Consider the following 27,978-nt stretch of genomic DNA (forward strand, 5'->3'; position numbering starts at 1 on the left):
TTGATTGCAGCACAGTGTGGATAAATTTCTTGCTGGAGGAAACTACGCCATGGCTAGGATTGAATCCATGACCCTCTGTTTCAAAGTCAAAAGACTAATCCACCGGGCCACAACGCTCCACATATACATTAAGTGACTTCAACTTTGGTGTTGACCTGTTAGTGCTGGGCTGATATACATCAGCACAGTAACAAAATAAATACAACTTGACGTATACAATTTTCACTTGGTGTTGGGCTATATATAATTTCTCAAAAAAGGTTAAGGTGTAATAGAGCAATGACACCATCACCACCACTAATGTCAAACTTGAAATCACCCGTTGTATCACAAGAATTAAAAGTACATGTGATTTATGAGTTTGCATACCCTATTTTTATGACCCAACAGGAAGCGATGATGAGTCCATCACAAGCGAGAAGGATGAGAAGATCAAACTAATGATGTCTGAGGAGGAACAAAGGATCGCTGACATGGGAAAACCCCAGCTTGGTGACATCAGGAATCTGGAAGTTAAAATTCATGAGAGCACAGAATTCAAGGTAAGAAGTTCATTGGATTAGGGTGTCGTCGTCGTCCCTGTAAAATGTATGTGGAAATTACAGGAATTCAGTAATCGATGGTAAAGGTGTGTCTTTCATTCAATCCCTTCTGCTCCCACCACTGATGGCCGCAAGTGTATTCCTGCCAAAACATTAAGACTCACTTGTTCTTAAAAGGTAGTTCTTTTCTGAACTATAACTACATTGAAAGAAATTATAGATTTTTAGTTCTCTTAGAACTTATTTCCATTTTCTACTGTTTTTAAAGGACTACCATATCATTGTGTCAGTGCAGGAATGCCCTTATCAGCACACTTACTTGTAGTGCGCATTAGGGCATTGTGTAAAGGCGTTTCTGCAGTAGGGTGTGCGGAAGTGTGGTGCAAAGGGCTTCTTACACCGACACATACAATATACAATATGACAACACTATATGAAGAGTCTATGAATGATTTTCTTATCGACCATGGAAACATTCAAAGGACAATTTCAATCAACCCATTGATGGCGGAGTTCATTCCATTTGCCTTTGTAGAGGGACCACACAGTCCTCTTATAGGCCATGGTTAAAAGAACTGAAAAATGAGTTGCAATCAATACCTTTTTCTAGAGTGAAAGTTACTATGTATCAAAAGCCACTTCTCATAAGGATTTGAACGTCATTAGATCTGTAACAAAGACTACAACTCTTGAGAGTTTAATTGACACACAATATGAAGAGCCTTGCTTATTACTAGATGCAAAATATCACAATGTCTGATCTTGCAATCTTGATGCGATTTCTGTTTCCAACACAATATGGCATTGACAGTTCTGTTCATTGGTTTCAATTAAATTTTTTGTGATAAAGATGTTTTTTGTTATATAAAAGAATAGAAAGAGTCAGGGAAAGAGAAAGGATAATTTGAGAAATATGCATGTTAAAAGGAAGGGAAACAAAGGGAACAGAGCATATTACAAATATTGGAAAGTAATGGTGTATGGCTTCATTACATATAGGCAAAGCAATGTTATATACATGCCAACAACTTTTATCACATTCAGTTATATTTTTCTTTATGAATTTAATACACAGTTTAATGCACAATTTATTACATTGAAAGTGAGACATGAAACTTTGCAAATGTTTCACAATATTAATAATTTTTAAACAATTAGGACATAAAGAAAATAAGATAATGGTTGGGTCATTGAAGAGTTTGTGGGATAATTGTTATCGTCATAGTAGAAGCAGCGTTCAGTGGCCCTGTGATAAGTTGTATTATGAGAGGCATATGGCTTTGTTTCTTTAAAATAAATATTCAGTATTTTTGTAGGTATGCACCTGTTACAAAAATGAGTTCATATCTACTCTAGACAGTGAGTCAGACTTTTAAAGTCTACACAATCGAACAACCTTAATTTGAAATATCATAGTGACTCATGATCAAAGAGACATACAGTCATGAATTTTTCCAAAGTCAAGGACCAGTAATAAGTTTTGGTCCCAAAGAGCAACTTTAACCCAAGTGCAGACTGTTTGCATTAAAAACAACATGTACAAGAAATCTCCTTCCTTTTACCCATGTACGTGAATGCGAGGTTGATTATAGCTGTAGTTTGTCTCACACTCTGGAGTTGATGTTAATACTAATGGATCCAAATGGCATCTTTATATCTTTAAACTTTACCTGTGAGGATCGGTAGCTCAGATATCAACTGAACTTGGGTTGTTAATACACTTGGGCCCCTTTATTTGGCATCAAAGATCATATGCCAAAGTCAAATGTCAATCAAGGTCATATGTTAAAGGGCACCTTCAAAGCTCTCTTTAACAATGACAATGATTACCCAACAAGCCCCTCTTGTTACAAATGCCCTTAGATCAAAAGCTCACACAAATGCACTGGGATTCATTTGTGTGATGGTCGTGTCAAAGATCACATGCAAAGGTCATTTGTCAATTGAGGTCACACTTTTGGTTTACCTGCAAGACTTTTATTACACATAATTTGGTACATGATTTTCATTCAAACTTGGGTGACGTTCTTGGATACATTCATGTTATCGTACCTGTAGAGGTCAGATGATAGGGTCATTTTGCATTTTGCTGCAGTTAGTAATGAGTTAATATAAATGTCTAGATAGGATTCTTTTAATTCTTGAAGTTTGAAAACCAAATGTATCAGAAAACTCTGCATAAGATATTTCATTGAGTAGAATCTATGTGTAGAGTTTCCTTCTCTTTCGTGCTTCCTCCTTTCTTCCTAGCTACCAATGTGATGACCTATAGCTTCTATCCTCTCCAACCATACATATCCATCAAAGTATCCTAGTTGCTCTTTTGCCTCGCATTTCTAGATACTAGATAAAAAATGTCTTTTTTATCTTCTTTCACTTCAAAATACAATGAATATTTTAGAATGGTAAGTTGTGAGGATAGCAAGGCGCGATTGTCTTTCTTAAGTTACTCCTATTTGCCTCTTCTATCATCACTTTGTGACGCAAGTGCTTTATAAATTTTCAATAAATCTATTGATGAATTCTTAATCGCTTCTTTTCAAGTGAGCTCTGTTGTATTTGCTTTGAACTCTAGAGCAGAATCCCAATGAGCCAATGTAATAATTCAGGGGTTTCTTTACAAGTGGTTGGAAAATGAGAGAGTATTTGCCTTTCCACTTATCTGTATTAACAATGGTGAGTAATTCAGTGTGATAGATGGACTTATTTGTACAATTAGAGTGCTCCAATCAAGAATAATAATGGCTGTACTTGTATTGCAAAATTGGTTACTCACATTATGCTCGTGATGCTTGAAGTAGAGTTGTAAGGTCTTATTTTACCCAGAGTTGCAAAGATTTATTAAGGTTACACTTCTTAATATATTGCTTTTACAGATTTTAAAGGAAAAATACAGGTTTCTTAAGAGTAAACTTGAATGATGATTGATAAATAAACTTGCACATGTGCATTATGAATAGCAATCCCATTGTTTTAATTACAATGCCAGTTAGAGAATTTATCAACTAGCTTGAATTTGCATCTATTTTTAACAATTTTTCAGGAACAGCAAAATGTATGGGCACTGGATTGTAACCATATTCCATGTGAAATTCTCATGTACATCTTTTGGTTGTTACAGCCCTTTCTATTTCTCTGACCTTCCTGAATTTAATGCAAGATGATTATTCATATTTTTGTAGAAAACTGTTTAAATGTGCACATATTGCAGTAGAATGATTGCTTTTGTGAATTTATTCACTCTATAAATCTACTACATGTATTATAATTATTATTATTTCAAAATGATAATGGAAGCAGAGAAAAATATGCAAAAAAAGAAGATTTTTGGTAGTGCTACCAAATCTGATGTGAACTTTTTTTTGGTACATATACAGTGCGTATCAAAAAAAAGTTTACACTTTGGAAAAATCCTGTAAAATTATACATTTGTAATATCCTGAAGATTTTTCCACATTTTAACATTGATACAGATCCATTTAAGCAAATAATGATATAACTATCGAAAAATATTTCCGCTTGAGTGAGCAACACTTACTTTTGAAAAGTTAGTGAAAAAGGATTTGTGCAGAACTTTGAAATAGCTATGCGAATAAAAGTAAATCTTTATCATGAAGAACACGTAGAATTTAGCAAGTAAAATTGATTTGAAGATATCTTTGACCTCTTTTAACTTGTTTCCTTGCCCAATACACTTCGAAGAGTGCATTGCGCCCCACCCCCCACACACCAAGGCCATCAAGACGATATTTGATTTACACTGAGCTGTGATTTACATAAAATGAATTAGGCTTGATTTTCATTTTTTTAATCATTGTCAAGCTTGGGAAAACTGTGGAGAAACAAGTATTAAATGAAAAATTAAATGTCAACCCACTTGAAATAATAAAAACTTAGTAAAAATGTGCTGGAGATATCTGATGTAAACTTTTGTTCAGATTCAGTTATGTCCTCAGATCCAGCTGGCACAAAAAGGGTAAAAGTTGTGCTTTCTGAGTGTTGAAATTTCAATTTGGGTGGCAAATTTGTTTAAAAATGCTTTGAATATATCTGTTTTATCTTAATTGACTAAAAGTGCAAGGGAAATGTAGGAAAAAAGTATCGCAGGGTAAGTTTGATTTCGCCCTTTCCCCTTGACACTGTGTGAAAACGAGTATTTCTGCGCAAACAGATTTCTGCAAGCTTTACAGAAATGGACAGTGCTCACTCAAGTGTAACATTCTGTCAAAACTTTTACTTTCATTGGATAGATGAGACCCAAACCCAAGATTATATGTGAAAAAATTACCCACATGTTTTATATTTTTGAATTCCCAGAGCTTTTTCAAAGTGTAAACTCTTTTTTGATACGCACTGTATATAATGATTTTAACCAGCTGCTACTAAAACGAAATATTTCAATAAAATGAAATCAAACATGAGTTAGTAAATACTGGGCCAATATGTTCACTAATCTGACCTATACAACTGATGCTAAAATTTAAATTGTATAAATGAAATTGCATCATAAATTGCTATGATGAAATGGATTGTATTGCAAAACATTATTATAAAACGGGTTTAAGGATGTAGCCAATGGTGAGTGCGTATTCAAGTCACGTGCTCATGCTTTAATTGTGCGCAACCTTCCAGTCGTGCATTTTTCGTGCAGCACTGTGCATTTTTTGTGCAGCACTGTGCATATTTTGTGCAGCATTAGTTCCAATAGCACGTAAAAACTGATACGCGTTCAGTAAGACTGGCTAGGATTTTGATGCGCTTACTTAGGCGCGCATAGTAGATACGCCTGTGATGTCATAATTGACAGTCTTGTGATCTCTTTGTGCGATCGTACACAAGTTGGAGGGATTTGGACAAGATTTCCATGAAAAATTCATTTTGCCGACCCGTTTTATAAAACAATGTACATTTTAAGATTCGTGATGTTAGTGACGATGCGAGCAACTCTCGGGCATTCACAATTTCATGCAAAAGCACTCGGCGCAAGCGCCTCTTGCTTTCGCATAATTGTAAATACCCTCGAGTGTGCTGCATCGTCATAACACACTCAGAAATGTGCATTAATTGTATATTAGCACATTGGGTAGTATAATCTCCCCTCCCCATATTGGTCATAATTACTGTTATTTTTTTTTCAGAGATTTTTTTTCTTTAAAATAAATTACTTTTGAGTCCATGAAAGAAAAAGAATTCTCTGCATTCAAAGATTTAATATAATAAATGATGTAGTAATGCTCTTAATTTATGTCATTTGTGGCAAGAGAAGATGGAATTGGTTGTCATGGTAACTTGTGACTCATAGTTACATAAATCTCTTCTTAATCTGTAGAATAGAGATTGAAAGTATGCGCACTTGTAATACATCCATACAATGTTGTGCAACAGTGTTACCAAGTTTTTTTGTTTTTGTTTTTTTTTCACTTTTAATGGTATTACAATAAAATAAGGGTACATATCCCTATTGTTTGATTTAGCAGATCCATGAATTCAGGAGAAATGATTTTCTGTGATATTAAGTAAACTTCAGTTTTTGAGTAAATACAATACATCATGTGTGGAAGAGCTGAGAGAAACATCAGTTATGATTAATTTCAAATTAAAAAAAGCGTAATTAATGTAAATTGTGATTTTTCAAAAGAGTTGACATGCTACAGTAATGGATAGATATTGCTCCTAATTATTAGGCAAAAGTGTAAATCCCTTTTGTTTTAGTTACCCAACTACCAATATTTTTTTCATGATTAAAAGAAAATTTATGAAATGATATGATAATTGTCTAGGATTGACAAAGGAGGGGGAGGGGTAATGATTGAGGGTCTGAGTAAATAGGGGAGTGCAGCAAAATTGAGTGGAGAACAGGGTATGCTAAAAGAATGCTAGATTGCATCATGCGTTGGGAAAGCTTCTAAAATGGATTCACTTCATACAAATAGAAAATCCCTATGGGGAGAGAGAGAGAAAGACAAAATGAATGAGAAACTGGGAGAGAGAATAAGAAAGTAGAGTGCAGAAGAGAGGGAGTGAGAAAAGATGGTGATATCCTATTACGTCCTCGTCTTCTCCAATTTAGCATGCAGAGTTGTTCATCCATACAGATGTGTACCTGACCAATGGCTTGGCGTATCTTTTCTCACTCACAAATCAACAGAATTAAATTGCACTCATTGCTTCGATCTCACACCCATCCAGCATCACTTTGGTTTGGCCATCATTGGGGGATGTAGATCATGGCGTCCATCTGCCGCAGTGAGCGGTCTCGCCAATCTTACTATTCCACTTGGCAGTGGATTTGAAGTGCGAAATTGTCCTCTATGATCTAAGGGCCAACAGTCAATGCTATTTGGTCATGGATGTGTGGCTTTGTCTACTCTGGAAACTAAGTGAAATATAATGAAAGCATCATTATTATGCAAAATAAATGGAGTAAAACCAAAACCATTGAAGCTTTGAATGAAAAAGGTATTAATTGATCATTATGAGCTTTGCTTGGGTTTGTATGACTGCAATAAAATATTGCCATGTATACTATGATTAACTTCATGCTCTGTGAATAATTCATACTGCATGGAAATTGTGAAAGAGAGAGTAACTTAACAAGAAGAGACTGATGGTCATAATAAGCTCATAAAGTAGCTTTGTTTTTTCAAATAGCATTATTCACTTAATCTCAATGTACTTAATAAGGGAAAGTGTAGGAACATTAATCATCTTGTATATTGTAAAACTAATATTTAATTAACTTTGCAGAGGGATGTAATGTATGTTTTCTGTATATATATAGATATAAAAATTGAATTGCACATCCACTTTGCTAGAGGGAAATATCATGATTATGAGTACCATGTGGCTAGCTAGCATCTGGATAGGAAATGTTTGCAAGTAGACGGGTATCATGGATGTACTGATACAACATAGTTTCTGTGACTCCATTAGAATAATTGGAAGTCAGGATATCATTCCTACAATAATATAGGGGTGGATATTTGCATCTTCCAGTACATAACTATTCTTAGGTTTCCACTCCATAAAGAGGGAAATGTCCAAGAAGGGATGATGATGACATTTTTTGGAGTAAACAAAGAGCAGGATGATACAATGTGGAGTTAAAGCAAAGAGTTTTAATGCTTTATTGAATACCCTTTTTCAATTATTTCTAGATATATTTTTTCATTTCATTATTCTAAATCTGCTGCTGGAATTTTGTTTCATATTTTCTAATATTCTTTGCATGATGGGCCATCGTAGATTCACCATACTTGTAATATATTTGAATTAGTTTAAACACACCTGTCTCAGGCTTTTCATCAGTATCAGTTTACCTAATTGACACACTGGGGAGCAATATTTGCAGTATTTTTCATTAAACGTATCGTTTTCATCATCCGACCGCGACTTGTGTTTGCTTTCAATCCTGCCGGCTAAATAAAAGCAGGTGTGGTGTGTGTGTTGGATTATTATGTGTATGATGGTACACGAGGTATCTCCCAAAGTGTTCCGCATATATTATACCACTTATCTCTGCAGATTCACACTACCCATGGATTCTACTGGAAGAGGATCCGTGCATTATCTAATGCACCTAAGAGTGAGGGAATAGTTTGGATGAAACCATAGTACTGATAAGCCTTTTCACTGTGTGTGGAATGAGAGGCCATGTGATCAGTGAAAGCCAACCCCCAAGGGCAGCCATTTTGTCATCCTCGTCATGCGTAGCTTGCAGACAAGGTCATGTTAATTATTGCTGGAGCAGAAAATCACCTTGAATTTTTGACCAAGTGATTTATATTTCATTAGATAAAATTCATGCAGCACGGTTGGTAAGTGAAAGTGGAGAGTGCTAGCCTGTGAAAGTAACAGAGCTTAAAACATGATGCAATTCTATGCTGTCCAATACCCTCTTAGTCCCTCCTAACATGAAACATGCTTCAGAGAGAATCGAATTATAAAAATAGGACTAATTTCAAAATATTGGATAAGGAAAATACACTTGCTTACAAATATTGAATACAGTACTCATGATATCATTTTAGAATAATGTGAATTGAAATACCCATTTCCGATTTGGAATTATATATTAAACAAAACTGAGGAAGTATCAGGTCATTTGATTGTCTGAATCATATTGACTTTACGCAGTATGTAAATATGTGGTATTTTTAAGAGATTTTTTTTGTCCATTTTTTTTTTTGGGGGGGGACAAGACCGCCATCTCCTGTAGGCAGCCGTACAATGTAAAAATCAGTGGGGGGGGAACCACACTACTTTCAAGGTATTAAGGAAAGGAAGGGCTCTATGCACCCTGAAGACCCATTCGAGCCCATTACCGCCACCCCCCCCCCCTCCCAGAAAACTCTACCTCTCTTTGGTAATAAACTCAAGTCTTGATTAATTCTTGGTTGAGGATGACAGTCTATACTGTTCAAACCAACATTATGTTACTGGTTATGAATGAAAACTGTACTAGATACACAGACTATCAGTTGCCAATCATAACATGGTTCAGTTTTCAGAATTCTATGTAGGGATAACTACAGATTAGATTTGATACAGCCAGTCTGAGTAATAAAAGCCATCCTGTCACATCTCTCAAATCATTTGGTTTGATTTGTTTGGTTAGTCCCATGTGTGATATGGAAAGATCAAGAGTTCAAACAAAAAAATAAGGACATTGTGTAAACAGTGATATATTTAGTTCCAGGTGGATCAGCTTCATTCATAATTACTTTGGGTTTTTAAGGTGATGAATTGTGAAATAAATTCCAAGACTAACTCAAGTCCTGGTAAGACCTAAAAATGTCTGAACTCAATTTTTGTTTTTAATTAACTAGGGCACTACAGGTAGACAGGATGACCACCCCCTATGATATTTCAAGGAGTGAAAAAAAAATGTAGAAAGGGAAAGAGGGAATGAATGTCATAAGGCTTTGCCTTTCTAGTTGCCTGCTCATTCATTTATAAATCATGTACACTTTTTTTAGTCAACCGATTCCCAGATTTTATCATTGTAATACCTGCAATTCTCCCATGTAATTTATGTAAACTTTGAATGTGCCTTGTATTTGTTTTTTATGATGAATGGAATAAATGCTATCAAATCAATCAATCATAATATGGCATTATGTCTGTTGATCAGTTTAGAAAAATGATGACACATTTAAGGCTTTGTCATCTTGCTCCATATGACCCCGGCATTGCTCCTGCTAGTTAGTAGCAAGAAAATGCCACGACTTTAATTGTGAAGAATTTTAATTATAAAAAAAAATTCAAATTATAAAAAAAAAACACCAAGCAAAAATATGCTGGACCTATCATTAAAGTCCATGCTTATTTGACCTGGCATTGATATACACATAATGTATCAATTCTGCACACAAGCATTGAACAAATTACCTTGTGTATTGCACAGAGAGAAGACAGATTTACTTTAGCATAAATCAAAACCTACAATTATTTCAAATGCCCTCTCTTGCATACAGTAAACATCTCAAGAAATCATGAGTGGAGTATCAGAAAATCTAGCGCACATAAATTTTCTTACAAAGCCGGACAATCTGGCACTATTTTATACTCAGGTATGGATCAAAATTCCTTTCACTTGCTCTTCTCTCATTTAGCTTAAAAAAATATTTTTCTTTAATATTTGTGTATTCCTGTAGCAATATTGGACTGCAGTATAGTAAGATTTATCTTGAAGATTCAGCAAGAATCCTGCAGTACGATTGGTACACAAAGGTATCCCCATGATAAAAAAAATTCACCCCTCGGTCATCAGAAAAATACAATTTCCATGCACTGTTTACTTAAATATGAAAAGCATGTTTCACTGTATCAGATGAGAAAACTATGGCGTATTCATTTGAGAGATAAAGTTCAATGCACCATGTACCATCTTGTGTAAAAGTATGTTTCTCTGTAATAATATGGTAAATGTAAACACAAGTCTATTGAGAGATAAAGTTTGATGATCTTTGTACTATCTCAAATATAAGGTAACTGTTAATGGAGTGCAGAGGGCCTGTAACACAAAACTTAGAAATGATCGTAGAACATTTTTCTCCGATTGATTCCATAGACTACTATGTACAATCAATCGTAGAAATCAAGCGTATGGTCAATCGCTAACCTTTGTGTTACGGGACTGGTCTGATGTGTATAATTGAACATCTTATCTCAGGTCATGAACTCCCGACCTTGTTTGAACCAATTCATGCTTCTTGAGTGAAATGACTTCTCCGGGTTATACATCCTCACTAATCCATTCTCCTTTCTCTGAGTTCAAAGACCCTCCATCATACATCCTAGCATTGATTTCTAGCAGCAATCTTCCACAATCGTCAGATATCTTATTGCAACGGCAGACCCTTTCTGGTATCAGTAGCAGTGGTACTAGTAGGCTGTCTCCAAGACAAAATTAAAATGTGTTTTTGATAACACTAGATGTACATGTATGTTGATTCTAAAGCAAACATTAGGGATGTAACAAGAGATGTGCCCTTAGCACTAGCGAAGCTAGGGGTTGGGCAGGGGATGCGTGGGACATATCCCTGCCCCCCCCTGCATGCTTGAAGACCTTTTCTTTTTGCTTGTCAAATTTTTTTCTGGTGCGAAACCCTATATTTATGGTTGAAGACTTTTTTTTCCAATTTTTTTTCTGGTACGAAATCCTATATTTGTGGTTGAAGACCTTTTTTTTGGAGACGAATTTGCCCCCCCCCCCTGGAAAATCCTAGGTATGCCACTGGCCCTTAATGTTTACAAATGATGGTACTGTATGTTTTACCATAGTCTTACACCAGTCATCTCCATCCTATTGACTCATGCGAACTATGGTATGGCAAGGGGTTTCAAAATTATCACCTTGTGGTATTTTTGTTGAGATAAAGGGATAAAATTTCTACCTGGAATGCAGACTAGAATGCAGGCTAGTACTGCTATGGATAAAAGACGTCCAAACTGAAGGGTGCAAATAACTTGTATTTCTGGGTAGCCTTGTCAAGTTGGAGTGGAACACTCTGAGTAATCATCCAAGCTCTTTAGTTCTCAGTTATTTAGGATCCTCCTCGGACCCATCCTCAAGATTTTGCAATAGTTGATGGCTTGACTTGTTGCAATTTGGTGAATGAGTGTGTGACTTGACACCTCTCTTGACCTGTAAATCATTGACCTTTCTATACAGGTTGTTGATTGCTAACAGAGCATTTTAAACCTGTATGTCTGTATTCTTAATGCTTACTACATTTAAGCCATGGTGTGTTTCTGCTAATGGAAAGCCAATTAATTTTATTTATTTACACTGTTCATTTACTTTGCTCTCTTATATTGCTTTAAAGCATGTCTAAAGTTGTGACTTTTTATCTTAAAAAAAATCAACATCTTAAGATTATAATGTCATTTAGGCCAATATTGTATTGCTGATTCAACATTCAAACCTTGCAAAATTGAAATGAACATTAGATTATTTTGGATATATTGATTTTTTTCTTGAAAATTGGAAAATGCCAATTTCATTGGTTTGTACCTTAATTTAAAACCCAAACCCATATCTACAATAGCTGTCAATGTAACATTTCAATTTTGAATACCAAACCACAAAACTTTCATACAGTTGATGTCAATGTATATAGGCTGCATTAATTCAAATATTGAATATAAGCATAACAAGTCATTGTGATGGATTCATTCATATAATTTGAATACCAAAACACAAACCCATATATGTACTAGATGTGAATGTAACATAGATTGTGTTGATTTAAGTTTACATACCAAAACACAAAAATATGCCTACTGTTGTAGATGTCAGTGTAACATAGGCTTGTTCATACAAATATTGAATACCAAACATACAGCTTTATTGGCATAAACATATCTGCATTATTTTTTTCAAAACTTTAAATACAGAGACACAAACCTATTTCTATAACTAGTACATGTGGATGTAACATAGACTGTTTTCTTGCTAATTTTTTATAGGAAAACGTAAACAAATATCTACAGTAGATGTCAATGTAGCAAATGCTATGCTCATTGTGATTTTGATTGGCAAACACTAGTGAGAGAAGGTGTTAATGTAATGTAATATTAGCTGTTCCCATACACATTTTGAATACTTATCAACAAACCTATGTCTATGTAGATGTCAATGTACCGGTAATCGTCCAAATGTTCAGTACCAAAGCACTAACCCATAGTATCTATAGTAGATGTGAATGTATCATAGGTTGTGTTCATGCCAATATTGAATACCAAAACACATAGCTACATCTACATTAACTTAGACTGCAATTATTGAATTTTTGAATACCCAAACACACAGCTATATCTAAATAAATAGGTTGGAATCATTCAAATTTTGAATATCAGTAGTAGTTGTGAATGTAATAATAATAATGATAATAATATAGGGTATTTATATTGCGCTCATATCCACCTTGTTAGGTGCTCAAGGCGCTCCTATATTACCCGGCTAAGCTAGGCGTTCATAGCGCACACAGCTTTTTAAGGAATTATTTCCTACCGGTACCCATTTACCTCACCTGGGTTGAGTGCAGCACATTGTGGATATGTGCATAATATAGGTAAGGTTGTTCATGCCAATATTGAATACCAAAACACACAGCTATGTCTGCATTAACTGAAGTTACAAGCATTCAAATTCTGAATACCCAAACACACAGCTATGTCTACATTAACTTAAGCCGCTAGCATTCAAGTTTGGAATACCCAAACACATGGCTATATCTACATTAACTTAAGCTGCAATCATTCAAATTTTGAATACCCAAAAGTGTGTCTATATCTACAGTAGATCTAAATGACATGAAACCGCTTCTGCATTTCATATCAATGTAAAATAAAATGCATTCATTTATATTTTAAATACAGGAATGAAAACCATAGATGTCAGTGTAACTTTAGGGACAGTTCCTCACAAGTTTTAACACTGAAGCCCAAATCCAAGCCCAAATTGCTTGAAGCCAACCCTTATTGTCACATTGTTCACTTCGTTTATATGGTTAGCCAGTCAGTCTAACAGCAGTTTGTTGATGATTATTTTAATCTTACTTGACCAGACAGAATTCTTGTCTTTGTCTCAAAATCAATCATAAGACTGGCTGATACCACTTGCCAATTTGAGCACCATTGAATTTATTTGATCTCGTAAAGCTTGCATATCTTTTGTAGTTTGTTTTGTTTCTTTGTTTCATTGATATATCATTTTCTTGTAGAGTTGCGCATTTTATGGCCTGGTTTACAACTATGTCAAATCTGTGTCGGATTAAGTGTATGTATTTTGTTTTCATCAAGAATCAAATTGAAAACTTCTGTTACCACGTAATTGTGATGAAAAATCATTTCATATATCATCCTTCAGCTTTGCTGTTGTCATGAAAATACCATAAAAACTTCAGAAACATTTCTGAAGTCAAGTATCCTAAGACTAATGAAAAGTTTATATAACAGGATATAATAAATCGATCATAAAAGTGATAATGAATGTAATAAAGTTGTCTGAATTTATGGTGATTTAATATCTTAGGTGTTCATATCATTAAATGTATAAGTGAATGTGGTGTACATTATAAAGTATGATAAATTGGTTTACATGTCATGAAAACTTTGTCTTATCGATTGACAGATCTTGGGGTGAAATGACAAGATATACGCTTGATATTTACAATCGATTGTAGATTTTTAAACACAGATTGCCATAGGCTTACAATTTATGATTAATTGTACAATTAATTTATATGTTATACTACAGGGCACTGTTAAGTGTTTTGAAGTGCCATTTATTTTGTTGAAATGAGTTTTGGAATGCTCATGATATTTTTATTTCTAAAGTTTAAAATTGGGGCATTCCAATTTACACATGGCAAATTAGGTCATATCCAGTACTGATGCAGTCTTTTTCGGAATAATCATTAAAATTGATACAGAAGAATTGCTTAAAAGAATTCTTGAATGAGCTCAACAGGGTTGAATATTCCCACAGTCATGGCACCCATCATGTATAATGAAAAGTGAAATCAAATTTCCTTTTCTCAGTGGATTGTTATTAAACCCTGAACGTCTAAAAATGAGCGGGGCGCATTACAAGGGCGGGCAGGCATGATGAGAAATGGAATAGAGAAATGGACGAGGGTTGGACGTCAGTCGGTGAGTCACTTAAATATCAATTCATGTTCAATAAGAAATGCAAAGGAAGTAGGGTAAGTAAGAAAGGGAAGCCTTGCCACATGTAGGCACGCACCATCCATTTATACAAATATCAGAGGTAAGACTCACAGCGATGGTTAGAATTTTTATGTCAATGTGCTGTCGAGAGAAAAAGTATTAGATGAAGCATAGGAAACATGCATGCTACATTTGCATAGATTTTGTGACAAGGGGTGTGTTTGAACATGGATTGTATCACGCTCATTCAGCATGACTCAACCAATTTACATGGTGCAGTCATCGGGATATCCAGGAAGGCAAGCGGGATGTGGACCTCCTTTGAATAACATTGGTTTTGGCCAAATCGTTGTGGTATGAAAACAAATTTACTTGAAGTTTGAACAACTACACTCTAAAAATGGAAAGGGGGGTGGGGTATCACCCTATAAAAGGGCAGATGTTCATTATGCACACTGTTTGCACATGAAGTTAATTTGGATGATTATTATTACACATGAAAGGCAACAAGTTGAGAGGAACCTGCATCATTCAAGTCTATTAATTGCATCTGATGATATTTTTAGCAAAGCCAGTGATGCAACATTGTTGAAAACAATAGTGCTCTCTTCCAAAAGTTTTCATACATCACCGATGAGAGACAAAAACATGGCTGCCATAAACTGATTTTAATTTGATAGTATTCCCTTTAAATCACATGGTGGCTTTATCTTTTTTAGTTTGAAAGCAGGGTTTCTGACTGGACATAGTTGCTTATCTAATCATTAAAAACAAATGTAATTCTCCCCAAATTTTGGATACCAGGGGTCTGTAACACAAAGCTTAGCAATTGTAGAAACATTTATATACAATGTATTGTATTGACTACAATGTACAATTAATCCTGACAATCGAGCATGTGATTAATCACAAACCTTTGTGTAACGGGACCCAGGTCTTAACATGTTAACACCTCATCAATTTGTTCAAGCATCCCCCCACCCTCCTAAAGATTGCTACATCTGCCCATTGGTAATGGGAGTGTGAAAAGCCAATCCTAATAGGTGACATTGATGAAATACCAAACTGTTGAAATGTACTTGTTTACATGTTATATTAGAATGACAAACTGTGTGGTGAGCCTTCAGAGTATGTGCAGACAGAAAGAGGATAGGACTTTATAAATATGTACAGAGCTTGGTGCCATAAGGTATTAAATCCACCAATGAAAACTGAGTTTTGATATCAAGACTATTATTCAGGTAGAGATACCAAAGCAAACATTTCATTTTCAATTCTGAGGACATCCATTAAAAAAATCCCTGCCTTCTTTCTTTCTTTTAAAATATTGGAAAACAGATAATTTTTTCTGAATTATTTTAGAACCTCAGTCTTCATCAAATAGGGAGAATTGGGCATTAGATAAATACAATCATAAGAAGATTTCATTTTCATTTCATTTATTTCCACATAAAAACACATGATACATAATATACATAAAGCTGAACATAATTGTGGAGGAGTCACTAAAAGCCAAGGGCTTGTCAAGAGTGACTCCTACTGTAGAGTTACTTTTACATAATACATATACATAATACAAGTATCAAATTATTACAAGGAAAGAATATTACTACAAAAGAGAGAGGGAAGAAGAAAGAAAAGCAAGAAGGAGATTGATAAAGTGATAAAACAAGCAGGTTATGTGTTGGTTATTACATTACATATTCTCTAGTAGCAACTGTTTATAATTTCTCTTGAAATGGTTTAAAGATTTACTTTGTCTTATGCTATCAGGTAGATTATTCCATAACAGTGGACCTTCATAAAATATTGATGATTTAGCAACTTGTTTCTTCATCAAAGGTGGATGAAATTTATCCTTATTTCGGGTATTATATGTATGTACATCTTTATTGAATAAGAAGAATGATTCGAAAGACTTCGGTAGCAAGTTGTTATAGCAACAGTACATAAAAGTAGCAATATAATATTGACACATTTCATTAATTGGCAAGATATTTGTTTTTTTGAACAAGGGTTTACTAGAAGATAGATAAGTGGAATGAGTTACAATACGTATGGCCTTCTTCTGTAAGACATATATGCGATTCAATTTAGTTTTAGAAGCAAATCCCCAAACCACTGTACAGTAACCTAAGTATGATGTAATAAAAGAATGATATAAGACCTTCAGGACATCCTGAGGTAAAAAACTTAGTTTATTAAGTATTCCTATACTTTTTGCAAGTTTGTTATTCAATTGTGAGATATGCGAGTTCCAAGTAAGTTTTTCATCAATTGTAACACCCAAAAAATTAAATTCTTTAACGCGTTGTATCGGGATATTTCTAAATAATAATGATCTATGATCATTTACATTCTTGCAATTACCAAATATCATATATTTTGTTTTTTCAACATTCAAAATCATATGGTTTGTTTTCATCCATGTGTCTATATTTTCTAATTGTTCATTCATGGTTATTATAAGATTTTCAGTATCATTTCCTGTTAAGTAGACGGATGTGTCATCTGCAAATAATATGTATTTAAGTTTGTCAGAACTGCAGTAAATATCATTAATATAAATTAAAAATAACAGCGGACCAAGTATTGATCCCTGGGGCACTCCACATCCTACCGTCACTTGATGTGACATACTCCCATTTAAATAAACATATTGTTGTCGATTACATAAATAATCAATGAACCACTGTAGTGAAATACCTCTAATACCATAATGTAGAAGTTTGCAAATCAAAATGCTATGGTCAATTATATCGAAAGCTTTTGTTAGATCTATAAATACGGAAATCAATTTATCATTTTTATTGATTGATTCATTAATATTCTGAACTAATTGTAATAATGCTGAGGATGTGGAGTGCCCGTTTCTAAATCCATACTGACTTTGATATAAAACATTATTTTTGTTTAGAAAAGAGATCAGTCTGTTGTAAATGCATCTTTCAAGAATTTTGCTAAATACAGGGAGTACTGCAATCGGTCGATAATTATTCCTATTTTCTCTATCTCCTCTCTTGTGAATAGGTATCACTTTAGATATTTTCATTTTACTTGGAACTTTGAGTATCAAAGTATTTATTTGACTCTTTCCCCCAAATATATGTGTAGTTGTACTATATGTCTTGTATTTAGGAAAAAGTAATGTTCATTGATATGAATGCCTCCTTCAGTAGTTTTTTTTATTATGTCAGCGCAGTCTATTTTCTGTAATTTTTTTATCATGAGCCAATGGGCAGAGTGAATATAACCTACCAACAGCCAAGCTCTGGAAGGGAGAATAATTATTTATGGCTCCCGTATTGAAAGATGTATGATAAATGTATCATTTTGCATAGCGGGAAAACACGCTGCTGATGGCATTGGTGATAAAGATAGAGTGGTAACTTGAGGCGGGTTTTATTTCTGTAAATCTTTCTAATGAGAATACATTGCTCTTTTTGCAAGTTTAAAAAAAGATGCCTTGGTGCGAAAATTTGCTAAAATTCTTGGTAACTGTGAATAATGCATTCATATACCAAATATTAATCATTGTGTTTGTTTTTATCCATCAGATATCCTTAAGAGGTTTCTAATTTTATTGTTAATTTTAATCCTACACAATCTATAAATCTCCTTTATTTTCTTTTAGATAATGAATATATATGTCATGTTATTAAATTTAACCTAAAAAAAAAGCAGGAGTCATGAAAATTGCTCATGTATCAATACATGAAGATTTGAAAGTGACTTCTTTTTGTTGTATTATGTGTAGTTGAATTAAATCATCTTGTTCATTTAGTAATGACAGGGCAGCAATAAAAAGTATACTTTATGCATATCCAGCGGAAAGTTGAGAATAGCGTTCATCCCATCTCTAAATAATTTCTGAACTACCTACATCTGCATTATGTTCTGATACAGAGCTTTTGTTAGTGTCAAGGGAAATAATTATACCAATTTTAGGCATGTAGATGATGTAGATTCATCATCAAGGAATCATTGATTTTATCTAACAATAGTAATAATAACAATAGCTCGAATTATAGATACCTTTTGCCTGAGGATACAAAGCGCTTGCTATTATTACCCCGGCTTTAGCTCGAGCTACCACTACCGGTGCTCAGTGCATGCAAGGAATTAATTCTGCTGGGTACCCATTCACCTAACCTGGGTCGAGTGTAGCACAGAGTGGATGAATTACTTGCTGAAGGAAAACATGCCATGGCTAGGATTTGAACCTACGACCCTCTGTTTGAAAGACGAAAGTCAGAACCACTAGATCCTGACTCACCCATGACGCGCCTACTTTTATAGAGCATAATAGTTGATGGATGCATTGGAAGGATTTTTTTTTCTTTCTTTTACTTTAATTAATCTTTGAAACTTGATTCTGAATTTTGACAATGAGCTTGTCATATCATACTGTGAGTTTCTATTCATATATTCTAACTCAAATCATTCAATTTTTTTAAAGGGAATGGGATCATTAGATGAGAAATGCACTGATTTAAGAGTCTGTTCAGCTTAAAGGCTTCTGTTAGCCTAATCAATAATTAAAACACAACTTTGGAACAGAACTTGGATAAACTGGGCTTCAGAGTACAGACATCTACCATGTTTTGCCAGTTTGCAACTGAGGCATGTTCAGAGTTAATCTGCACTTAAGCAGATAATATATTACAGAAGTGAAGTAAAAATGCACTTAAAAGAGAATAAAACTGCTAAATCTATTGTTAAAACCTTGCCATCACTGCTTCAAGATTGAAGGAAAGCATAGGGGACTGTAGATAATTAGACTCTAAGGGGTTATTACCAAGAACCAAAGGATTTGATGGCCTTTGATGCTTCGAGTAGTCCATATATTGGGCATGACCATCTTCATCTTGATAACCATGATGTATGTGGAGTGCTACTTGGTGTTGATGGTATGACCTGTCTTATCTATCAAGTAACCTCTTCTTTCCATCATCCAAATAAGGCATTGTGCAATAGCTCTGATTTCTCTTCTCAGTCGGCCCATTTAGGATGTAATCAGTTAATGGGTGCAACTAACAACCTGTGTTCTGCAATACATGATGAACTATCTTATTATTCTTCAGATGTTTGGAGTAGCAGAGTTGCAACCATAGAATCGGACAGTTTCCCAAAATATTCTTTAGAATAATTAAATAGACTGTGTAAAGAATTTTGTGCTTCGAAAATCATACAATTTCAAAGATGATAAAATGTATGAATTGATGTCTTTTTAGCTAAAATTAGACTTTATCGACTTAAATCAATTAATTGTAACATCATGATGTCAACTCTCACTGTTTCCTAGTAAACTGTACAATGCTGATACAACAATTAAAAAGTAGCAAGTGAAAGAAATGAATAATATTTGTTGAAATAATTAGTACTAAATCTTTGTGAGTAGCAGGGAAACAATTGCATAGGGTGGGGGTGCCCCAATGTGTTAAAACGAGCCCTGGAAAAAAATTAAAAAAGCCCCATGGAAAATTCCCATTCATTTCAATGTTAAAGTTTATCCAATGTTGCCAATGTTGCAGATTTAAGCAGTAGGCTGTGAAAAGTAGCCCCTTGAAGTAAGAACATAATTCTTTTGTAAGATGTGTATGTTCACAAAAGTTGTATAGTAATATACAGCTCATCAAATAGTTGTATGTCTTCCAAGTTACATCAATATGTATATACTACAATTACCATTGAGAAGTTTATTGCTTAAAATCATGGATTGATATTATATTGAAGATTTTCGCATTATCATATCACACAAACAAGCATTTTTTTGCAGCCATTGACATTCTTATTCATTCAAGCATTCTTAGGGGGTGTTGCGAGAAAATATTTATAGTCAATTGCAAATATTCTGTTGCAATTTTACAACTGATAGATCAATGTTAGCTGTAGCAAATTGGATTACACTTCTTGTTTCAGAGAGCAGATTAGCAATCAATCACTAATTTGCAATTAACTAAAAGACATGTGATTGATTTAGGGACCAAAAATATGCGATTGGTCACAAGTTTCTTGCAACACCCCATTCATCCATATTGAATTTACACTGTAAAAGCTATGGTGTTAAAACTGGATTACACGAGATCCAAATCAGCTGCGAATCTATACAAATACATGCATTCGGGTGGATTCCAGAGTATTCTGTTCTCCCTCTATGTATGCGAACAAATTTGGGAGGGAATTGGGAACATTTACAGAGGAATTCGGCTTGTTATGATATATACAAAACCAGCCGAATACCCTCGAAAATACTCCAGAATGTGGCCACAACAAATTTTATTCGGGCCACATACGGGATTATTCAGATTACATTCAGTTAGGTTAGGGAAGGCATTTGAAGTATTCTGGGCAGATTTGGACCTATTTGTATCATTTGGGGAGTAACGGTCCGAGCTCAGCACATGCGGCCATATTGGTTCAGATTCGGGTCACAGTTCGGGTCATCATTTGGCTATAATTGGTGCAATTAGGCTACATTGGCTTGATTCTGGCCACCTTTAGCTTGATCCTTGCCACTATTCAGCTGGCATTTGGCTTTATTTCAGGATGGCCAAATTTGATAAGGGTAAATTCTTGGCGATTCTGCACTGAATTGTGACCCATTCATCTTTGTCAGGGGAGTTCCCCGAATCAGAGACAAATAGGTTCCAAATCCATCCGAATCAGGCTGTATTGGGGCAGAATCGGTTCAAATTTATTGGGAGAAATTGGTTTTGATGCAACCCTGGCTTTGATAAGAACACTGGTCAGTCAGTGTTCTGAGTGAGAGGTCCTCAGGTATTAAAATATACAATTATTTTTATAACACCAAATAGTGTTCGATAAATAAGTAGAATATGTTAGAATACCAATGGGTGTCAAGCTAAGACCCTGAATTCAAGACTGATGTAAAATGGTTAGTGTGAACCTGTGTAAACACTGGTGGTGCAGCATTATCATCACTGTTTTTGAAGTGTAGTGTGTCATTGTGAAACCTTGCATAGAAGCCTCTTTTAAGGCTTGGCATGATACCATCTGTTTATGAGGTACTTGTTATGTTCACACGATTATTTCATATTTTTGGAAGTTTGTAATTATAGCTTGAGTTTAATCTACGCTTGTCTGTTAGCTTCACCTTGGCGCGCCACCCAAAGTATTCATAGATCATTATTTGAAAACACACATTGTGCTAGGCTTAACTTAATTGGAAATGTCTCATTTTGATTGCTTTTCAGAACACTGTTGACAAACTCATTAAGAAAACCAATGTCTCATTAATGGTTGGGACATCTTCATGGAGGGAACAGTTTGCTGAGGCCCTCACTGTAAGCGCAGGTATGTACAACTTTACTAGGATGGTCACTACTGAGTGGTATCAGCAAAATAATAAGTTTCCAATTTTAGAATTAGAATCTGAATTTAGCACTAAAGTAACAAGGTTTAAATATACTTCTTTTCAAAGAAGTATGTGTGCTTTTGTATATGTAATATCAGTTAAGAACACAAAATGTGATGTTCATTAAAATGTAAATCTGTAAATGTATGTGTTGAGAGAGAGAGAGAGAGGGGGGGGCAGCAGAAATTACTTAAATGACAAAATGCAATCTTGATTAAGAGGAGAGTATCCCCTTCCCTGCCACTCATCTACATTTGAAGAACAATTTTTTTTTTAGTTTCGTGACAAACGCTACACCGATCCAGTCAATTATGAGCAGGCTTCCTGTGTACATTTCATCATTGAACTCAGACATCAGAATATAATTGAGTTCACAGATTTGTAACATTGGATATTTCATATTCAATCTTATTATTTAAGTGACTGCAGCAGCAGAATTGTCTGACATTATCATAGAAATAGGATATTGTGATGAAAGAAGATGATGAATAATTTACTCATGAAAAATGGATTCATTTTGGAGATTACAACAGTGCTGTAAAGGATACTGTCATGGTGTATGATGTTAGCTTCAAAGCTGCTAGCAATTATTACATTTCGGAAGGATAACATGGAGGTTATGTTTCTAAAAGTGCGTCCCCATAAAAAGTAAAATCATAAAAGAAAATGTAGGCCTAATAGAAAAATGTTATATTTTTACAAAAATTCAATTTGTCCTCTTTCTTTTGACATTGCTCCATGTTGCTAGACACTTTTACAAATGAAGATGATAAGAATATTTTGTGCAGAATAGTAATTTAAAGGCTGAATGTGGGGAGGGAGGGGGTTGGGATGTATCAGAACAGCAGGGAATTTTTGTTTTTTGGGACTGTAACAATGTTTAGAAGATTTTGCATCCTCTTTCTTACGTGAAGGTTTGATGAAAGAGGGGGGGGGGAGCAAAGCAGGCAATGATTATTCTCATTTGTACTGTAAGTTGAAGTCTGAAGTAATTTCTGAATCATAGGCCCATATTCCCAAAGGTGATTCTGAATGCCTGGTGTGAATTCTATCTCTAAAGGTTTCAGATATTTAGCTGTATTCAGACCATATAATAAGAAAGCATCCATTAATGGACTTTTGTCACATTGCACTAAAATCACACTCGTTAATAATGTTACAGCTTTAATGAGCCCACTGTTTTATGAAAATTATTTCACATCAATAGTGGGCTTATCAAACCTTCGAATCAATCATAATTGTAGCTCCCTGTGACAAAGTGTGCATTTATTATTAGATGGATCATGCTTATTGGATATGATCAAAATTGTACTTACTGTATGAAATCTGTATGAACCATGGTTTCAGACCACTGATTCATAACAGTCTTTGTGAATGCAGACCATAAAGCTCATGATTTAATTGTAACATGACTATAAAGTTGCCATTCACCACCACATTATACTCATAAATCTGATAGAACTTCATTATCTATAGCCTATAAATTAGGCAAACACTGGTCACTTATTGGGCAAATAAATGTGGCAGTTTTCACCATCAGAAAAACAACCATACTACATGTATTAAGTTTTAATGATGGGTTTACCTAATAAAATGTAGACAATGTTGCAGCACAGTATACAAATAATGAATGTTTATGAGTGCAATGGACAAAATACTTCATGAGGTGAAAGATGAAATGATCCATTAAACGAGGCTACGCCTCGTTGAATCGATCTTTATTTCATCTTTCACCGAATGAAGTATTCTGTCCATTGCACGAATGAAAAAATATTCATTATTTGGTTTATATGACACCTAAAAATGATTTTTTTTTCATATGATATTCATGAATTTTGATGCAAAACATGCTCATGCAGTGCGAGTTCCGTCTGTTGATTGTTACTTCATTGAAACATGCACACTGCTGGTGCATGAGGCTGCAGCCTCGGTGCGCGAGTACAATGGACAAAATCGTATGGATCCAAAATTACACGATGAATGGATAGAAAATTGCACGGTTGATGACATCATTGCAAAATGGGCTGAATGAACGATATCAAACAACCAATCATATCGCAAGGATCTATCTAGGTGTCATATAAATATGAATAATTTGAGTCGGTGACATACTGGTTAAATCATCATATATTTATCATATGCAAGTTCTGAATGTACAAATGGATAGATAGATCTATAAATGGTTTATTAATAAAAATCAAGACATCGCGGCTAATGCTGAATTGCGATGTATTTACAATGTAATAATGACACACATAAAACGTTCAAACAATAACACAGATAATTACAAAATACAGAGTATACTCAAGCCAATGTGAAAATACAGGTGATTGTATCTAGGTTAAATATCTTAGGACCACAGAATTTGTTTGACTTTTGATATGGAAGGTCAAACCAAGGCAGACTATAGGCAGTTCAATTTCTGAAATAAGAATTCAAAATTTGTTAGTAATTCTTTGTGATACTGCTTTTCTTACACTTCCATATCCTGTCAGGCGATGATGATGCAAACGGGGAAGAGAAGCTACCATCCTGTGGAGACTATGTCATGCACTTCTTGACCATCTTCTGGAAGATCCTCTTTGCCTTTGTACCACCCACTGACTACCTGGGTGGTTGGGCTTGCTTTACATCCGCCATCTTGGTCATTGCTGGTTTAACGGCTATCATCACTGACCTTGCCTCACACTTTGGTTGCACCATCAACCTCAAAGATAGTGTCACTGCCATCTCTTTTGTAGCCCTTGGTACCAGTGTTCCAGGTAAGAGCCTAAATGTCATAACATATGATCTGTTCCCACTGCCAAACTGACCAAATTGATCAAGCCCAATCCGGGTATAATGAGGGCCAGTTTGGACGGAAGTGGCATGGTAATAACTTTGGTCAATTGACATTGATCTTGGTCATTGACAATGCTCTGGCTTCTTGCACAAATATTCATGACATGATCAACATTATGAAGGTAACTTGGGAAGCATTTCATGAAACAAAAAGTTTGTGATTTTCATCAACTTATATTATAAAGCTACCAGAATTCTTGAAGAGCATATTTGTCTGTGAAATCACAATTTTTTTCATGAAACATGCCCCGTACTGACTCCATTTATGGTTGATTTACCCCCAGTTACCTTTCCCATCTTATTACATTTAAAATTATTTTTCATTACAAAATATGTGTGTTTGCTTGGCATAATTCATAGAATGTAAATGGCTTTAAAAAAAGGAAGCAATGCCTGGATTTTTTTCATTAGTATTATTATCTTAAGTAGAATTAGTAGTTCTTGGTTTGTTGATTGAGAATTCAAGTGTTCATCAAGAAACTTCTTACCAAGTTCTGCCCTCTTTTTTTTTGCAGACACATTTGCCAGCAAAACAGCAGCTGTTGGTGACAAGTATGCAGATGCCAGCGTAGGCAATGTTACTGGAAGCAACGCAGTAAATGTATTCTTAGGTATCGGTGTAGCATGGACTATTGCTGCTGTTTACCACGCCGTCAATAACGAGCAATTTAAAGTGGATCCAGGTAGTCTGGGTTTCTCTGTGACTGTGTTCAGCGTGTTTGCGCTCTTTGCCATCTGCTCACTCATGATACGGCGGAAGCTGCCGATGATTGGTGGTGAGTTGGGAGGTCCTGCAAACTCAAAACTGATATCTTCAATGTGCTTTGTCTCCCTGTGGTTTCTCTACTTGATTCTCTGCAGTCTTGAAGCCTACGGATTCATCGAGGGCTTCTGAGAAGCTGCTCTAAGCTGTCTTCTTGTTCTATTCAGGTTACTGTTTTTGTTCTTCATCCTTCTGCAACCATTGGCTGTGGAGTATTCTCTGAACATGCCTCGTATGCAGGAAGCTGTCATGTTGCACTCCAGCTGTGTGTGCCGGATTTCTGCAACTGGAGCCATATTTATGCAGGAGTTGCTTTGTTAAGATGCCATCTCTGTAACATCATGGAGCTTCTTTCAAGAGAGGGACAAGCTGCTGTCCATCTTTGATGGCTCGCTATGAGCGCTTGGGAATTCTTCAAGATGGCTTTTCTCAACAACCATCATTGGAAGCAAGTATGCACCTTGTGGATTACAGTTACACCGCAAATGGCAGATAGAAAACACGTTGCACCAAGTGTCGAGCTTTATCAGACACACTCTGTCATTCAGAAGACATTGAGGAGGGAGGCTTTAAAACAAAACAAAATGATTGTTAATGTGAAAACTCAGAAATGAGAGAGTGCAGTGTATTCAGGAGAAGGTTTCTATTATTTTTATTCCATGTTTTTGTATGTTCTGATTATTGAATATCTTCTTTTTTTTAGTTTTTTTAAATGAGGGGTGAGAACAGAGTAGAAAATGCATCATATTGGGGTTTTGGGTGTATTATATACTTACAGTTGCTTTCAAAAAAATTGCATTCAAGCATTTAATGATGTTTATTTGAGATTAAAGGTTTGGATTAAATTTCAAAGTAAAATTTAAGTATTTGGCAATATTCTTTTATTCCTGTGACCCTGCATTCTTTTTCTTGTGACCTGGTGAAACAACACTTCTATTATTCTAAATTTGCTGAAATAATGCAATCTTACAGCCATCCCCCTCTCAATCGCCCTCCATCTAACATTAATATATTTCTTTCATAAGATATATCTTAATATCTGTGTTGGATGATCCCATATGTAGTGATTATCTAAAAATTGAATTTCCCTGCAAAGGTTTTATATTAAACCTCCAATGATAAAAATTCATTTTTTAAGAAGAGTGGAAAAGTATGACTGTAAAAAAATGACTTACATCCTAAGAATTTCAATTTTAATATTTATTTAAATATACTATTTAAATCTTGCCATTTATTTCATCCTTTTATTTTTCAGTGATTTACATTTTTTATCCCAGGTTTATTGGCTTTTCATGTTTTTGTGTAACAAATGACCAATAATTAATACTACAATTCAAAACATGAGGAGTCGCAAAGTCAAGTCGTCCTTCACGACACATCTTGGCACTAGTCAAATAAACACATCCGTAACAAGGTGCACTGCGATATCCGAGCCCCAATATTGACACCTCAGAATAGCTCCTTCACTTGCACTACTGCCATGGAAGTACAAGTGGTAGCAGCATGACTTTTAAACATTGCTCCTTCACCATGTATCAGTTGAATAAGACCAACTTGACTTGCCTACACAGTTCTGTTAGGAGGCTGTTTGCTCAGTCTATGGTTACAATCTAGCATATTAGAAGGAACATGGATGAACCCAAAGTGCAGTCAGTATTGCTAATTTCATTTCTCCCTCCTCCTTTGAAAAGTTAACCCATTGTCTATTGGGCTTGGGTGATCACTGTATTAAACTGAAGGATAACTGTCAATATGGTAGTCCAAAGATTAAATTCTTTGGCATACATTTAAATGGATATTAGTATGCAAAGAATACAAGAAAAAGAAATAGGCAATAATGATGATTTTATTCAAGTTCATATTTTATCTTTCACAAGGGTATACTGACATCTTTGTCATGATAAGATGATCAACAGTGATTATCATTCAATTACACAGCAATTTACACAAAAAATCAGGTAAACATGTTCCTTCTTCCAATTTATTGAGAGAAAAAAGAGCATGCTGTATTTCTAACTGAAATAAACTCGTTTAAGAGACACTCAAGATTCATTTAGTACCTATACTTCATTAAGTATTTGGCATTAAAACCAAGCATCATGGTATGGTTTGATAGTCCAAATCTGTTTGGAAATGGTCGCATGTGAATTCATTATAGTCTTACCTCCAAAATAAATAGTAGGTGATTAGGTTTTGATAATACACCTTTCATGCATTTCAACCTCCCGCTGCACAGTGCTAAAGTAGTCAAATAGAACTATGTATATGAATGTATG

General features: G+C 34.9%; 1 protein-coding gene across 1 annotated transcript in view; it reads left to right on the plus strand.

Moving 5' to 3' along the window:
• Nucleotides 1-27,246, plus strand: part of LOC121418113 (sodium/calcium exchanger 1-like) — a 66,781-nt gene extending 39,535 nt beyond the window's left edge. The window contains exons 4-7 of the mRNA XM_041611817.1: nt 391-542; nt 21,938-22,037; nt 24,594-24,860; nt 25,455-27,246. Of these exons, the coding sequence (XP_041467751.1) occupies nt 391-542; nt 21,938-22,037; nt 24,594-24,860; nt 25,455-25,834 (899 nt within the window). The 3' untranslated portion in view covers nt 25,835-27,246. The remainder of the gene's footprint in view (nt 1-390; nt 543-21,937; nt 22,038-24,593; nt 24,861-25,454) is intronic.
• Nucleotides 27,247-27,978: the final 732 nt, after the last annotated feature.

This window comes from Lytechinus variegatus, chromosome 7 (assembly GCF_018143015.1).
Source record: "Lytechinus variegatus isolate NC3 chromosome 7, Lvar_3.0, whole genome shotgun sequence".
In the NCBI taxonomy this organism is placed as follows: domain Eukaryota; kingdom Metazoa; phylum Echinodermata; class Echinoidea; order Temnopleuroida; family Toxopneustidae; genus Lytechinus; species Lytechinus variegatus.